General features: G+C 37.2%; 2 protein-coding genes across 2 annotated transcripts; one reads left to right on the top strand and one right to left on the bottom strand.

Moving 5' to 3' along the window:
• Positions 1 to 506: 506 nt before the first annotated feature.
• On the bottom strand, positions 507 to 1,398 carry LOC125251167 (serine protease inhibitor Kazal-type 1-like). The gene is made up of 4 exons (XM_048164116.1): positions 1,280 to 1,398; positions 981 to 1,006; positions 797 to 903; positions 507 to 688 (listed from the first exon to the last, which is right to left on the bottom strand). Exons 1-4 carry the CDS (start codon positions 1,317 to 1,319, stop codon positions 622 to 624), a joined length of 240 nt encoding a protein of 79 aa, XP_048020073.1. The 5' UTR covers positions 1,320 to 1,398; the 3' UTR covers positions 507 to 621.
• Positions 1,399 to 15,687: 14,289 nt separating this feature from the next.
• LOC125251636 (SLAM family member 5-like) lies at positions 15,688 to 17,716 on the top strand. Its single transcript, XM_048164692.1, has 6 exons — positions 15,688 to 15,878; positions 16,041 to 16,325; positions 16,441 to 16,491; positions 16,730 to 17,020; positions 17,091 to 17,228; positions 17,315 to 17,716. Exons 1-6 carry the CDS (start codon positions 15,809 to 15,811, stop codon positions 17,323 to 17,325), a joined length of 846 nt encoding a protein of 281 aa, XP_048020649.1. The 5' UTR covers positions 15,688 to 15,808; the 3' UTR covers positions 17,326 to 17,716.
• Positions 17,717 to 18,168: the final 452 nt, after the last annotated feature.

Genomic DNA, 18,168 nt, shown 5'->3' with positions numbered 1-18,168 from the left:
GATAGATTTGAGGCTGCAGATATAGTCAACCTGACAATTAATCTAACAGGGTGTCAAAAGCGCACACACCCTTTATGATATTCTGCTGTCTAGATGGTTTGTGTGCCTCCTTCAACACAGGTGGAAAAAAAATTACATTTCTAAAATGTACTTAAAGTGCTCTATTTTTGTGCACTAATTTTGTACTTAATATACTAAAAATTATTTTTTAGTACTTCTTAAGATAACATCTAAGTGTACTCTATTTTGAGACACTATGAAATATGAACTAAAATGTGCTTTTAATATACTATCTCTGTATTTAAAAAATGTATTTAGATACCACTTATTGTACATTTGAACCCATAGTGTCTCAAAATAGCAGTTGAGTACACACATGTTGTTAAGATTATCTTAAGTACTAAAGAAGATTTGACATTATAGAAGTGTACTTTTTCACCTGGGAAAGTAAATCTTCACCTATTTTATCATTTATCATAGAGAAAAACAGAACTAAAGAGAACAGCTTCAGTATGCAACATTTATTTATTGATTAAATCGTTACACATTCAGGTCATGATGAATGAGACATGAGTAGCTGACTAAAGGTCTGTCAAGGTGAATTATGGTGCCATTCCTGTGTCACTCCTGCAGATGTGTATAACACCGGCCTTCTTTCTGGATTAAGATTGTCCTTGTCCTTGATGCCCTAAAAAAGAGTGAGATTAAATTGAAGATTAAAGTTAAAAGTGACAGACTCTAAACATTTTTAAACCTATAGTAATTTATTTGAAAATGCATGCATGTTTAAACTCACTTGAGCGCAGCACACAGAAGGCATTCATTGGTGTATGTTCTCCCATTGGTTCCACACACGGGCCTAAGTGTTTTTGGGCACATGATAGGCTGGTTCCAGCAATTAGGCTGGTCACATAAAAAGAAAAAAACCTTGAGTTATTTGCACCTGGAGGGAAGCAATTCTACAGTCTTTATTTACTCACCTTTCTTGCTCCATCAGAAATGGTCACTGTTTGTCAAGAAGGAAAAACAAGGATTAAAGTTTATCATGAAACACATTAACTTGTTGTTTTGCCCATACAATGAAAGTCAATGAGGTTTAATGTTGTTTTGCTGGACAAAAACAGAACTTGAATGTGAATTACTGAAACAATGAAACTCTTCATTATGAACCAAATTAGACTGTTGCAGAGTATCAATATATGTTGCAGATCCTCATGTGACAAATTAGCAACATCCTAATATCAGTTGTTTTTGTGAATGAAATCATTACATTACTCACCTAGGACGCAGAGAAGGATGATGACTCCTTTTGCAAACATTGTTCCCAACCTGAGAGTCAATTCACTAAAACTGACGATATGATCAGTGATAAAATGATCCGGCTATTTATAGCAACACTGTATCCACCTCTAAGCGTGGGAGTGGACCGTCCATCCCACCGTTTCATCACATCACATCACATGACACACGCAGACCGAGGTTTACTAAGCACCTTTAGTTTGATAGATTTATTTGGCTGGTAGGTGAGTGTCAAATGAATAATCATTCATGTTGTCCATCATGGGTAACATATACAGTTTAATCTCTCTGATTCTGCCAAATCATTCAGTTCCTGTAAAACTACTCAACTGGGGAACTATTTTCATCAGAGCTTCTGTGCAAAGTACAAAAATGTTACACAAATTATCTTTTTTTTTTTTTTTTTTTTTTTTTTTTTGCACATTTATCTGTCTTGTCCAAAACAAGGCTGTTCATTTATTGGTTTTTAAAATATGATGCATACATATCTGCAGGGGCGGAGCCAGACAGTGTAAACATCCAGGGCTTAGCCCAAATCAATATTTGTCCAAAGACATTTTAATTTTCTGTTAACAGCTTTACTAACATGAAAGGAGCTTTTGTTGTAGTATTGTTGTTCAGAAAATGTACATTATTTGGCACTGTAATTTGTAAAAGTTTGTTGGGTGTACCTCCGTTGGGTGTACCTCTTGTACTAATTTCTTTTTAAAAGATAAATCCTTGAGCTTTTATTTTGATCACCAGATCAGCTGATCGCGTGCGGAAATGTGCGCTGCCATCGAGAAACACGGTATTGTTGACCTTGTTTATTACTAAAGAAGCTGTTCTTTAGTGTAGCATGTCACATTACCCATTAAAAGCTTGGGGTCAGTAAGATTATTTTTTAATGAATCAATGCATGAATTTATATGTAATGTACATTAATAAATACACTAATCCAAGGAGGGACACATTAAATTGATCAAATATGACAGTTAAGATATGTAATCCACGTAAATATGAAGCAACACAACTGTTTTCAACATTGATAATAATCATAAATGTTCCTTGAGCAGCAAATCAGCATATTAGAATGATTTCTGAAGGATCATGTGACACTGAAGACTGGAGTAATGATGCTGAAAATTCAGCTTTGATCTCAGGAATAAATTACAAATTGTAATACTAGATTTTAAATGATAATAATTGAAATATTACTGTTTATATTGTATTTTTGATAAAATACAATGAATGTACCCTTGGAAAGTAGGTGAATGTGAAATGTCAATGTCAAAAACATTCAAAAAAAATCTTACAGATCCAAACTTATGAATGATAGTGTATGTTATGCATGTAAATCTTTGCTAGGGTGGAAATAAAACAAATATTCCTATATTGATTTTCTTTTATTTCTTTACTCAACAGGCTATTTTCTTACTCATAGCTTTCAGTCAGGCGACTGGAGCAGAGACCTGGAGGGTCCATAGAACTGCAGGACAGGCCTGTTAATTTTCCATCTGTTTCAAACAACAAATATTACATTGCGTCTCAAAAAAAGGTAAACAAAATATGAAAGTAAAATGCACGTTTTGGGCACTTGTGATCCATATACAGCACCTGCAGCAGTATTTCAATTACTAAACTGTAGAGTATTCACTACAAATACCTTAAAGTAATAAATAGTAGAATTAAAAGATCAAATTATTTATACAGCTTATTGATGTTGCATACTATATACAGGTGACCAGATAAGCCTAGAACATAAATGCAATGCCTAATGACAAACTGCATTCTGTGTGTTCTAGGCTCATCTGCTTGCCCACCTGTATACATAGTATGCATCATCAAGTAGTTGACTTAAGTAAAGTTGGCCGCATATTCACAGATTCGACGTTCCCGGGTCAATAACTCCTGAGCTAAACGATGTTACTACACAAATAACACCTCTTTTCTATCGTAGTAATGTAGAGAGGCAGCTACAACCCAATTTTCCTCAAAATCAGCTTTCCTCCGCGGTGGACAAAATATATTAGTCTCTATGTGCGGACGACTGAGAGACAGATTCCAAGGGACCGTCTGCAAAGTCCAAAACCGGAAAAGCGAATACTACAAAAACAGTCAATAACTTTACTGTAATACACTGTACTGTCACCAAATTCACTGCACACATCACTGATGTCCTGATAGTTATACTACAACACTTATTTGGGGGAAATTTCTTTTTGTATCATTTTTATGATTTTTTTTATATGAAAATAATTCCATAACTTGACTATTATGGAAATTATATTCAATAACTTCACTGTAATACACTGTACTGTCACCAAATTCACTGCACACATCACTGATGTCCTGATAGTTATACTACAACACTTATTTGGGGGAAATTTCTTTTTGTATCATTTTTATGATTTTTTTATATGAAAATAATTCCATAACTTGACTATTATGGAAATTATATTCAATAACTTCACTGTAATACACTGTATTGTCACCAAATTCACTGCACACATCACTTATGTCCTGATAGTTACACTACAACACTTATTTGGGGGAAATTTCTTTTTGTATCATTTTTATGATTTTTCATAATGAAAAAAAATCATTAACTTGACTATTATAGAAATTATATTCAATAACTTCACTGTAATACACTGTACTGTCACCAAATTCACTGCACACATCACTGATGTCCTGATAGTTATACTACAACACTTATTTGGGGGAAATTTCTTTTTGTATCATTTTTATGATTTTTTTATATGAAAATAATTCCATAACTTGACTATTATGGAAATTATATTCAATAACTTCACTGTAATACACTGTATTGTCACCAAATTCACTGCACACATCACTGATGTCCTGATAGTTATACTACAACACTTATTTGGGGGAAATTTCTTTTTGTATCATTTTTATGATTTTTTTTATATGAAAATAATTCCATAACTTGACTATTATGGAAATTATATTCAATAACTTCACTGTAATACACTGTACTGTCACCAAATTCACTGCACACATCACTGATGTCCTGATAGTTATACTACAACACTTATTTGGGGGAAATTTATTTTTGTATCATTTTTATGATTTTTTTATATGAAAATAATTCCATAACTTGACTATTATGGAAATTATATTCAATAACTTCACTGTAATACACTGTATTGTCACCAAATTCACTGCACACATCACTGATGTCCTGATAGTTATACTACAACACTTATTTGGGGGAAATTTCTTTTTGTATCATTTTTATGATTTTTTTTATATGAAAATAATTCCATAACTTGACTATTATGGAAATTATATTCAATAACTTCACTGTAATACACTGTACTGTCACCAAATTCACTGCACACATCACTGATGTCCTGATAGTTACACTACAACACTTATTTGGGGGAAATTTTTTTTGTATCATTTTTATGATTTTTCATAATGAAAAAAAATCATAACTTGACTATTATAGAAATTATATTCAATAACTTCACTGTAATACACTGTATTGTCACCAAATTCACTGCACACATCACTGATGTCCTGATAGTTATACTACAACACTTATTTGGGGGAAATATATTTTTGTATCATTTTTATGATTTTTTTTATATGAAAATAATTCCATAACTTGACTATTATGGAAATTATATTCAATAACTTCACTGTAATACACTGTATTGTCACCAAATTCACTGCACACATCACTGATGTCCTGATAGTTATACTACAACACTTATTTGGGGGAAATTTCTTTTTGTATCATTTTTATGATTTTTTTTTATATGAAAATAATTCCATAACTTGACTATTATGGAAATTATATTCAATAACTTCACTGTAATACACTGTATTGTCACCAAATTCACTGCACACATCACTGATGTCCTGATAGTTATACTACAACACTTATTTGGGGGAAATTTCTTTTTGTATCATTTTTATGATTTTTTTTATATGAAAATAATTCCATAACTTGACTATTATGGAAATTATATTCAATAACTTCACTGTAATACACTGTACTGTCACCAAATTCACTGCACACATCACTGATGTCCTGATAGTTATACTACAACACTTATTTGGGGGAAATTTATTTTTGTATCATTTTTATGATTTTTATATGAAAAAATCATAACTTGACTATTATGGAAATTATATTCAATAACTTCACTGTAATACACTGTATTGTCACCAAATTCACTGCACACATCACTTATGTCCTGATAGTTATGCTACAACACTTATTTGGGGGAAATTTCTTTTTGTATCATTTTTATGATTTTTTTATATGAAAATAATTCCATAACTTGACTATTATGGAAATTATATTCAATAACTTCACTGTAATACACTGTACTGTCACCAAATTCACTGCACACATCACTGATGTCCTGATAGTTATACTACAACACTTATTTGGGGGAAATTTCTTTTTGTATAATTTTTATGATTTTTCATAATGAAAAAAAATCATTAACTTGACTATTATAGAAATTATATTCAATAACTTCACTGTAATACACTGTATTGTCACCAAATTCACTGCACACATCACTGATGTCCTGATAGTTATACTACAACACTTATTTGGGGGAAATTTATTTTTGTATCATTTTTATGATTTTTTTATATGAAAATAATTCCATAACTTGACTATTATGGAAATTATATTCAATAACTTCACTGTAATACACTGTATTGTCACCAAATTCACTGCACACATCACTGATGTCCTGATAGTTATACTACAACACTTATTTGGGGGAAATTTCTTTTTGTATCATTTTTATGATTTTTTTTATATGAAAATAATTCCATAACTTGACTATTATGGAAATTATATTCAATAACTTCACTGTAATACACTGTATTGTCACCAAATTCACTGCACACATCACTGATGTCCTGATAGTTACACTACAACACTTATTTGGGGGAAATTTTTTTTTGTATAATTTTTATGATTTTTCATAATGAAAAAAAATCATTAACTTGACTATTATAGAAATTATATTCAATAACTTCACTGTAATACACTGTATTGTCACAAATTCACTGCACACCTCACTGATGTCCTGATAGTTATACTACAACACTTATTTGGGGGAAATATATTTTTGTATAATTTTTATGATTTTTCATAATGAAAAAAAAATCATTAACTTGACTATTATAGAAATTATATTCAATAACTTCACTGTAATACACTGTATTGTCACCAAATTCACTGCACACATCACTTATGTCCTGATAGTTATAATACAACACTTATTTGGGGGAAATTTCTTTTTGTATCATTTTTATGATTTTTTTTATATGAAAATAATTCCATAACTTGACTATTATGGAAATTATATTCAATAACTTCACTGTAATACACTGTATTGTCACCAATTCACTGCACACATCACTGATGTCCTGATAGTTATACTACAACTCTTATTTGGGGGAAATTTCTTTTTGTATCATTTTTATGATTTTTTTATATGAAAATAATTCCATAACTTGACTATTATGGAAATTATATTCAATAACTTGACTGTAATACACTGTACTGTCACCAAATTCACTGCACACATCACTGATGTCCTGATAGTTATACTACAACACTTATTTGGGGGAAATTTATTTTTGTATCATTTTTATGATTTTTTTATATGAAAATAATTCCATAACTTGACTATTATGGAAATTATATTCAATAACTTCACTGTAATACACTGTATTGTCACCAAATTCACTGCACACATCACTGATGTCCTGATAGTTATATTACAACACTTATTTGGGGGAAATTTCTTTTTGTATCATTTTTATGATTTTTTTATATGAAAATAATTCCATAACTTGACTATTATGGAAATTATATTCAATAACTTCACTGTAATACACTGTACTGTCACCAAATTCACTGCACACATCACTGATGTCCTGATAGTTACACTACAACACTTATTTGGGGGAAATTTCTTTTTGTATAATTTTTATGATTTTTCATAATGAAAAAAAATCATTAACTTGACTATTATAGAAATTATATTCAATAACTTCACTGTAATACACTGTATTGTCACCAAATTCACTGCACACATCACTTATGTCCTGATAGTTATAATACAACACTTATTTGGGGGAAATTTCTTTTTGTATCATTTTTATGATTTTTTTTTATATGAAAATAATTCCATAACTTGACTATTATGGAAATTATATTCAATAACTTCACTGTAATACACTGTATTGTCACCAAATTCACTGCACACATCACTGATGTCCTGATAGTTATACTACAACTCTTATTTGGGGGATATTTGTTTTTGTATAATTTTTATGATTTTTCATAATGAAAAAAAAATCAATAACTTGACTATTATAGAAATTATATTCAATAACTTCACTGTAATACACTGTATTGTCACCAAATTAACTGCACACATCGCTTATGTCCTGATAGTTATACTACAACACTTATTTGGGGGAAATTTGTTTTTGTATAATTTTTATGATTTTTCATAATGAAAAAAAAATCAATAACTTGACTATTATGGAAATTATATTCAATAACTTCACTGTAATACACTGTATTGTCACCAAATTAACTGCACACATCGCTTATGTCCTGATAGTTATACTACAACACTTATTTGGGGGAAATATATTTTTGTATTATTTTTATTGTTTTTTTTATATGAAAATAATTCCATAACTTGACTATTATGGAAATTATATTCAATAACTTGACTGTAATACACTGTACTGTCACCAAATTCATCTCACACCTCACTGATGTCCTGATAGTTATACTACAACACTTATTTGGGGGAAATTTGTTTTTGTATCATTTTTATGATTTTTCATAATGAAAAAAAAATCAATAACTTGACTATTATGGAAATTATATTCAATAACTTCACTGTAATACACTGTATTGTCACCAAATTAACTGCACACATCGCTTATGTCCTGATAGTTATACTACAACACTTATTTGGGGGAAATATATTTTTGTATTATTTTTATGATTTTTTTTATATGAAAATAATTCCATAACTTGACTATTATGGAAATTATATTCAATAACTTCACTGTAATACACTGTACTATCACCAAATTCACCGCACACATCACTGATGTCCTGATAGTTATACTACAACACTTATTTGGGGGAAATTTCTTTTCATATCATTTAAAAAAAAAAAAAAATTATATGAAAATAATTGGGGAAAGGTGTTCTTTTTCCCCACTGCTGAAGCTCCTCTCCTGCTGCCATCCGGTGCTGCTTAAAAGAGCACATTTCCGTGGTTTAATGGCGCTTTTCTAAAAGAGCATTCCGGCAGCTCTCGCCACGAGAAGCGAGCGACCTTGTCTCTTTCGGCGGTTCTGAGGTCGAGCCGTTTGATGACTCCATGTCTCCTGGCGGGCCTCTGAAACAGAGGAATGGGCCGGTGATTCTGAGGACCCCGCCCACCTGCCGTCACTGGACTTAACCTCGAGTTGGCCCCACCTGAAGAGCCAACACGCAGTAGACTGGATGAGTGGTTCCTGCTGGGACGTCACCAGGCCCCCCGTCAGCGCTCTGTGCCGTTCTTGATGTCCATGAAGTCCATGATGAGCTGACCAAGTCGTGGCACCCACCTTATTAGGTCTGCTTACATACTGCACACTACTCAGCTCTCACTTCAGTTGATGGCTCACTGGAAAAGGGCTATAAGCATCTACCGTCCCTGGATGAAACAGTGGCGGCTCACCTCTGCCCCCCTCCGCGGCTGTGGGGTGGAAAAACAAGAGGGCCCTTCCATCTAAGCCCTGCAGGACTACCTCTGCTTTAGCCGGCAGAGCATACACTTCTGCAGGCCAAGCTGCCTCAGCGCTGCACACCGTGGCTATCCTCCAGATGTTCCAAGCGAAGCTCCTCCGCTCTCTGAACGAGTCTGGGATTGATGCACCTGCCTTTCGCGACCTCCGCAGCGCCACGGATTAGGCCCTGCGTGCCACGAAAGCTACAGCCCAGGCCATCAGACGATCCATGGCCAGCCTGGTCATGCTCAAGCGCTATCTCTGGCTCAACTTGACCGAGATTAAGGAGGTGATCAAGACGGTCTTTTTGGATGCCCCGGTCTCTCCAACCGGTCTCTTCGGGCCAGCCGTAGAGGGATTTACAGAGTGTTACACTGCAGCTCAGAAGTAGTCCCAGGCCATGCGACACTTCCTGCACAAGCGTTCCAGCTCTCCAACTCTACCTCTGCCTCGAGCCACCCCAGGACTGTGCCGGCTCAGCAGAGCAAGCCTGCCTTCTCTACCTCCCAGGCAGCACCTTCAAAGGAACAGCGCCAGTGAGCACGTCCTGCCAGACGCTCCTCCTTCCCAAGACATCAGGGCCCCCGGCAAAAGATTTCGCTGGACCCGACACCTCCCAAGTCTTCCTGATCTAACGGGAAAGAAGAGGAAGGGGCAAAGTCCCGCAGAGGCCGGACCACCCCGAAAGCTCATTCGTTTAATCCCCCCGCCACCCCGGGCATGGGGGACGTGGGGGATGTGTTCTGCTACCTGCGTCCACTGCTGTTGTGCCCATGCAAAACGCCGTTGTTATGGCAAACACAATAAATATTTTACCTTCTCAAAGAAAGAGCAAACTTCCTCTTCTACACTCGCTGGTGTACGGGCTCCCTCTCAGCGGTCCATCATCCAGCGCCATTCAGCCCCTTGTCAAGTGGACCGAGACCTCAGGCCATCCCCGGAGTGTCAAAGTGGGTTCTGGGGATAATAAATCAAGGCTACTCGCTACAGTTCGCCCGAAGGCCCCCGCGCTACGGCGGGGTGCTTCCCACTCGGTAAACATGGACGATGCTCATGTTCTCCGAGCCAAAGTGATGTCTCTGCTAAGGAAGAGAGCTATAGAAATAGTCTCCCCCTCAGAGAGCGAATCGGGGTTCTACAGCCGTTATTTTCTCGTCCCTAAGAAAGATGGCGGTCTCAGACCCATCTTAGACCTCTGACTCCTGAACCTCTACCTCATGAGACGGAAGTACAGGATGTTCACTGGATCTGAAAGATGCTTACTTTCACATCCAGATAGCCCCCCACCACAGGTGATTTTTGAGATTCGCATTTGAGGGCGTGGCTTACCAATATACAGTCCTTTCATTCAGGCTGTCCCTAGCTCCCCGCACTTTCACGAAGTGCATGAACGCAGCGCTTTCCCCCCTGAGACAAATGGGAATCCGGGTTCTGAATTATCTCGACGACTGGCTCATTCTGGCACTGTCGCGAACTGAAATAGAACATCACAGATCTGTGCTCTTCAGCCATTTAGAGTGCCTAGAACTCAGGGTCAACTTTGCCAAGAGCTCACTGTAAAGGACCTCAAAGTATGACGATTATATACTTTTAAATGCTTTTATTTTGACACTTCCTGTTTAGAAGAAACTGGCTTTTATTTTGAAAGAACGGGATGCGCGGGGATCTAATAGAAAAAGAAAAGGGACAAGGAAAAGTTTGCTAGCAATAAAGAGAAGGTGAAACGGCCACAAAGGATAAAGATATTAGGAATATAGCCTCAGTCGAAAGTGGCAACAAGCTCTTACGTTGGTTTATGACCTGCAAGGAAACTCATTAAAAAAGTCACTAAACCATCAGTTCTGGCTGACTTCTTTCGACTGGACGCTACACTCACTGCTTCCCAGCCAACGTATCCCATTCCTGGGGGCACTTTTCGACTCAGTCTGCATGACGGCTGTAGTCTCCCCAGAGCGCGCTCTGGCTTTTCAGCAGCTTGCGGCTTCCGTCAGGAACAAAGCCTATCTCCCTCTTAAGTTTTTCCAGAGGATGCTAGGGCTGATGGCTTCCGTCTCCCCAGTTTTGCAGCTCAGCCTTCTATGGATGCGACCTCTGCAATACTGGTTGAAATTTCAGGTCCCTCCTCAGGCTTGGCGGCATGGCCAATCAGGCCTGCCTAGCAGCTCTGAAACCCTGGACAAACCCTGTTTGACTCAGTCATGGAGTACCCCTACAGGCGGTGTCCAGAAGGACGGTGCTCTCAACAGATGCGTCTAACTCAGGTTGGGGTGCTCTTTGCGAGGGCAGACCAGCCTTCGGCTCGTGGTCTCACGAGGAGAGCCATCTCCATATCAACTGCCTCGAGATGCTGGCAGTGATTTGAGCCATTCACTCCTTCCAGGCCTTCCTGACAGGGTGCCTCGTCTTAGTCCAGTCAGACAGCATGACAGTGGTGTCCTACATAAATCACCAAGGCGGCCTTTCGTCCAGCCGCCTCTGCACACTGGCGCCTCCTGGAATGGGCATTGCCAAGGTTGCAGTCGCTCAAAGCGACACACATACCAGGCAGAACAAATCTGGGAGCAGACTTGCTATCTCGGAGCAATGTCCCCTCGGACGAGTGGATGCTCCATCCCGAGACAGTTCTCACAATCTGGGAGATTTTCGGGAAGACAGAGGTAGACCTCTTCGCCTCAGAAGACAACTCTCATTGCCCAATTTATTTCTCGAAAGACGTAGATGCACCATCTACGTCCACGACTGGCCCAGCCTCCTCCTTTATGCATTTCCCCCGATCGCTCTGATCCCTCAGGTCATCGGGCGAATCAGGGAAGACAAGCACAGAGTCCTCCTGGTGGCCCTGCTCTGGAGGAGCCAAGTTTGGTCCTCAGAGCTGTTCAGGCTTTCCACGAAAGCCCTTTGGCCGATTCCCCTGACACGGGACCTCCTCTCTCAGGCAAACAGGACGATCTGACACCCTCAGCCAAAACTCTGGGCTCTGCACCTCTGGTCCCTCGATGGGAGCCTGTAAACCTCCCCGGGGACATGCTGAACACCATTTCTCAGGCGAGAGCCCCATCCATGAAGCCTCTACGCCCAGAAGTGGTCGGTTGTCGTTGACTGGTGCCTGGCACGCAACGAAGACCCTGTTGAATGCGACGTATCCCCGATACTGTCATTTCTCCAGGAGCGTCTGGATAAGGGTCTGACCCCTTCTACGCTCAAGGTGTAGGTTTTTCCACCTGGGACCTTTCCACGGTCCATAGAGCGCTCAAAGGTCCCCCCTTTGAGCCGCTGCGGTCAGCTGACCTCAGGCCCCTGACGCTCAAGACCGCTCCACTACTTGCATTAGCATCGGTTAAGTGTGTTGGCGACTTGCAGGCCCTCTCTGTGAGCCCTGCTTGCCTTGAATTTGGGCCCAATGATTTCAAGGTCGTTTCGAAACCTAGGTATGGCTATGTCCCTAAAGTGCTCTCGACTCCCTCTCAGCGCTGCCTCCTTCATTGGATGAGCGAGAGCTGGAATTACTCTGACCTGTTAGGGCGTTGAGGACCTACATTGAGTGGTCACAGTCGTTCCCTTCCCTGACCTGCTCTTTATCTGCTTTGGCGGCCGCACCACAGGGTCTTTGGTCTCAAAGCAATGTCTCTTGCATTAAATAGTTAACGCTATTGCTCTCTGTTACTCCTCTATGGGCTTTGATTGCTCCATAGGAGTTAGAGCCCACTCCATGAGAGGAATGGCCTCCTCATGGGCCTGGTCCAGTGGAGTCTCTATTAAGGACATCTGTGAGGCGGCCGGCTGGTCCTCGCCGTCCACTTTTGTCAGATTTTATAACCTGGATATCCCGACCTTACAAGCTCGGGTCCTCTCGGTGTGATACGGCGGCCTCTGTTGAGCTCCGCCATCATGCCTCCCTAGGGAGCTAGCTCCCTCCTTGCAAGTGTAATAATAAAGGGTTTGACAGCTTTGGCGATCTCACTTGTCCGTTGGTTCTCCTGCGGTGTCCAAGAAAAGTTCAGTTCTCAAGCTTGAACCAATGGCCATGCAGTTACACTGCGCTATTGAAAAAGGCTTCAGCAGCGGGGAAAAAGGAGACCTTTCCCCATACACAGTACTTGTATCTCAGGGAACCAAGGTTACATTTGTAACTGAGTATGTTACTGATTGATATTCCAAAATCATAAAAATGATACAAAAATAAATTTCCCCCAAATAAGTGTTGTAGTATAACAATCAGGACATCAGTGAGGTGTGCAGTGAATTTCGTGATAGTACAGTGTATTACAGTGAAGTTATTGAATATAATTTCTATAATAGTCAAGTTATTGATTTTTTTTCATTATAAAAAATCATAAAAATGATACAAAAATAAATTTTCCCCAAATAAGCATTGTAGTGTAACAATCAGGACATCAGTGATGTGTGCGGTGAATTTGGTGACAGTACAGTGTATTACAGTGAAGTTATTGAATATAATTTCCATAATAGTCAAGTTATTGATTTTTTTTCATATAAAAAAAAAATCATAAAAATGATACAAAAACAAATTTCCCCCAAATAAGTGTTGTAGTATAACTATCAGGACATCAGTGAGGTGTGCAGTGAATTTGGTGACAGTACAGTGTATTACAGTGAAGTTATTGAATATAATTTCTTGTGATGTAATAAATGTGAATAAATGTAACCCGTACTCACTGGGGTGTATACTCTTTATTCAATGAATTAAAATGCACATAAAAACTGATGGAAAAATATGTAGAGAAGGAATAGTTATCAGGAATAAAACACGTCCATTAAAAATGTCTGTGACAGAATAATTATTCAAAACTGGAATAATCTTCGGACTCATCACATCTGAAACGAGGCTATGCTCATTCTGAAATTACAGAGCCAGAGTCGAATCAGTCGAATTCAAAAGAGTTGAAAATCCGTTTTTTGACATTTTTGAAATAGAGCCGCAATGCAAAGTCAAAATGATGGAGGAACGCATATACTGTAGTGCTTTTGTTGTAATTCCTAGAAATGTTTTTTTTTTTTTTTTTTTTTTTTTTTTGTCTGCATATTGTCCGCAACCGAGAAAAATGTTGAGCATATGGGCCCAGGGCTGACTTGCTACGCCACTGAACAAAGTAATCAAAATGTAAAATAACACTGTATATTCTTCATTGAAAATATTAAATACAGATTAATCAATTAAAGTTACAGAAGTTAATCATTCAAGAGCAGTAAGTGATGTTTTCTTTGTCTTTTGTTGTTTGATTAACATTAACAACATAGAGAGCGGCACGTTTATTCGGCTACTGTCCCTTTAAGACATGACGAACGCACGGACACATTCTTCCTGAACTGTGTTTACTTTAATACTCACCGAGATGGGCATTGTGACATTGTTTATGAGTGTATTTGACCTTTAATAAACTGAGAAAAAGAGCTTGTTTTGGCACTTGTATTTCAAAGGTGGCTTTATTATTGTCTGCGCTTTTGTGATTTCACCGGAACGAATAGAGTCTCCGGCCGCAGCAGCGTTAAGCAGAAAGTGGTGGGGACGTCCCACCCGCAAAAAAATCACAATACAAATAAATATGTACATGTGTAGTTTTGTGCAGTTTGTATTTATTCCCAGTTCATAAGGTGCTTACTTCAGCTGACCATTCTATGATAATCTTCGTTTATTTTGATAATATGCCTATTAGCCTATTTTACTGTCAGATCAAGTTTGAATTCAGCTCTAAACTCAGTTATTATGGATTGATTCAATAAAATATTATAAATATGAAGCTCAGATACTCAACAGCATTAGTTTTAGTGTGACATTAAACATTAAAGTGTCTTTTTTAGTTATTGATCCATATATAAATCTATTTCTCTTTTCATTCATCATCTTTTGTCTTTGTGCTGCTGCAGAATATTATTCACGTCACATTTACATGATTAAACGTATTTCAGTGAAGATTATCAAACCAACATCAAGTGATTTTAAAGCTTTAATGTGTGAAAAACTCTGTTCTTCAGGAGTGTTTGGTATTAAAGAGAAGAGAGTGAAGGAGGGAGATTCAGTCACTCTAATCTCTGATCTTACTGAAATGAAGGATGATGATGTGATTCAGTGGAGGTTTGGAAACACTTTAATAGCTGAAATCAATGTAACGGCCGACAGATTCACTGTATATGATGATGTTCCTGATGGGATATTCAGAGACAGACTGAAGCTGGACAATCAAACTGGATCTCTGACCATCACAAACATCACAATGAAACACACTGGAGGTTATAGACTACAGACCAACTCTAAGTGGTACAATTTCTATCTCGTTGTCACTGGTGAGTTAAATATTATTTTCACATTTTATATTTTAATCATCACAAAGATTCAATTATTAATCCAAACTAAATTTTGCTGCTGTTGTTCAATGATGACATTCATTTTATAAATTTCAAACTATTTACTTTCATAAATGAGTGTCTTAATCTGTGTTGAACCTGTTTCTGTTTGTTCTCCATGTGTGTGTTTGATGATTCAGTGTCAGTGAAGGAGGGAGATTCAGTCACTATAAACTCTGATCTTACTGAAATCAAGGATGATGATGTGATTCAGTGGAGGTTTGGAAACACTTTAATAGCTGAAATCAATGTAACGGCCGACAGATTCACTGTAAATGATGATGTTCTTGATGGGAGATTCAGAGACATACTGAAGCTGGACAATCAAACTGGATCTCTGATCATCACAAACATCACAATGAAACACGCTGGACGTTATAAACTACAGATCAACTCTAAGTGGTTTGATTTCTACCTTGTTGTAATTGGTGAGTTTAAATTTTTTTTTAATGACAAAGTTAAAATGAATTTATACATCATTTTATTTCTTTTTGCTGTTTTATGATATTGTTTATTTCAAATTTAAATGTTAAACTATTTAATTTAATAAACCATTATAATTTGTTTATCTGTGACAAACCCTGTTTCAGTGTCAGTGACGGAGGGAGATTCAGTCACTCTATACTCTGTTCTTACTGGAATAAAGGATGGTTATGTGATTCGGTGGAGGTTTAGAAACACTGTAATAGCTGAAATCAATAAACGGGACGACAGATACACTGTAAATGATGATGTTCTTGATGGGAGATTCAGAGACAGACTGAAGCTGGACAATCAAACTGGATCTCTGACCATCACAAACATCACAATGAAACACACTGGAGATTATGATCTAGAGACCAACTTTAATGCATTTATCTTTCTAACTCTCACTGGTGAGTTAAATATTATTTTCACATTTTAATCATCACAAAGATTAAATAATTAATCCAAACTCAATTTTGCTGCTGTTGTTCAATGATGATATTCATTTGATAAATTTCAAACTAGCATCCGATATTTACACCACTCGTTCTTCTTTGATTCGTCTCATTGTCTACGGTGAGTTAAATATCAGTTTCACATGTTTTATTTATTACAGCTAGATCTAAAGAAGTATCTTATCATGACTAATGAGTTCAAATGACTAATTCTCTTACTTTCACATGAACAGCAGGTTTATATTTAACTTTCTATTCAATAGTTTTAAATGCTCTACTTTTGATCATCTTGGTTCCTCTGGATGTTTCTTGAATCTCTTCATTCATCCTCATTTCTCTTTATTCTCTCATGTTTTCAGCTCGTCTGCCTGTTCCTGTCATCAGCAGTAACTCTTCACAATGTTCATCATCATCATCATCATCATGTTCATTGGTGTGTTCAGTGGTGAATGTGAGTCATGTGACTCTCTCCTGGTACAAAGGAAACAGTTCATTGTCCAGCATCAGTGCGTCTGATCTCAGCATCAGTCTCTCTCTACCTCTGGAGGTGGAATATCAGGATAAAAACACCTACAGCTGTGTGCTGAACAATCCCATCAGCCACCAGACTCAACATCTGAACATCACTCAACTCTGTCACACATGTTCAGGTACGGCAGCGCTGATGATATTAGCGTTTATTGACTGAGCTGATCTCACTTTGATGTTTTTATTCCTCAGTCCACTGTTGTGGTCCTACTGAAGCTGTGATCCGATTGGTCCTCTCTGCTCTGGTGGGCGTGGCTACTGTCATTCTTGTGCTTTATCACATCAGATCCAGAAGAGCTGAAGGAGATCAAGCACATATTCACACATCAGGTACATGATTGATGATGACTGATTCAGCATATATTAATATTGGTGAGATTGATTCATTTATGGCTTTACATGTTCATCTTTTTCAGGAAGTGCTTAAATCTGAAGCAGAACGCTGAACTTTAAAGGTTCTTCAAGTGTGTTTTTGTCATAATAAATACTGATGATTATTTGAGCTTCTCTTTCAGTGTCAGATTTGTAAAACTCTTATTTGTAAGGCTTTATTGTTTATATTTCTCTCAGAGACACACAGATCTCACTTTACTACTACTGCTGTATATTTGTCATGTGTATTTTACACTGTTGTTGATGATCAAATTAAAATAGCATCTTTTTAATGTGTCTGATGGAGTTGACACAAATTAAGTTCTGAAGTACATTTTTAGAAGAAAACATTTTCAGAAAAACCTGTTCATTAGCTGAGACCTTTGTCTACAAATATATCAGTTTATAATAATGTGTTATGAAATAATAAAAACTAACATCTCAAACATGTTTTGTCTCTTCTCTCAAGAATCAGTGAGATTAAGTTCAGACTTCTATTCTTGCCATAACTCTGATATCATTTCATGATCACTACATTCACTTGCGTCTTGTGTTTTGGTTCACTAACATCCTCCTGTCAGAGTCTCTGTAACAATTGTAGTCACACATTTATTTCAATAATAATTCCAGATTCTATAGAAATGCTCTCTGTTGCAGTTATTTGTGTGCATGTTTGTTCCAAATGTCATTTGTGCTCTAGTACCAGGCCTTAGTTTCTGTGTGGAAATTTCCTGATTTTCAGATTTCTAAAGTGTGACAAAATCTCATGAGAGGAACCATGTTTTTAATGAAGGAAAGTTCAAATGCGGGTCCAACAGACCCCAAATACTCAACTTACTTTTACTTTTTATTATGTATAAAACATTCTTTATGAACTCCTACACTATACTTTAATACT

The sequence above is a fragment of the Megalobrama amblycephala genome, linkage group LG17 (genome assembly GCF_018812025.1).
Source record: "Megalobrama amblycephala isolate DHTTF-2021 linkage group LG17, ASM1881202v1, whole genome shotgun sequence".
NCBI lineage: Eukaryota > Metazoa > Chordata > Actinopteri > Cypriniformes > Xenocyprididae > Megalobrama > Megalobrama amblycephala.
Note: the sequence above shows the minus strand (reverse complement) of the source record. Positions and strands in the feature narration are given on the sequence as shown.

Coding starts and splice junctions, on each gene's coding strand:
- LOC125251167 (XM_048164116.1), bottom strand. CDS start 1,319: ATGTTTGCAAAAGGAGTCATCATCCTTCTCTGCGTCCTAG. Junction 904..980: donor TTTCTGATGGAGCAAGAAAG/GTGAGTAAATAA, acceptor TTATGTGACCAG/CCTAATTGCTGGAACCAGCC. Junction 689..796: donor CTTCTGTGTGCTGCGCTCAA/GTGAGTTTAAAC, acceptor ACTCTTTTTTAG/GGCATCAAGGACAAGGACAA.
- LOC125251636 (XM_048164692.1), top strand. CDS start 15,809: ATGAAACACGCTGGACGTTATAAACTACAGATCAACTCTAAGTGGTTT. Junction 16,326..16,440: donor TATCTTTCTAACTCTCACTG/GTGAGTTAAATA, acceptor ATTTCAAACTAG/CATCCGATATTTACACCACT. Junction 17,021..17,090: donor ACTCTGTCACACATGTTCAG/GTACGGCAGCGC, acceptor TTTATTCCTCAG/TCCACTGTTGTGGTCCTACT.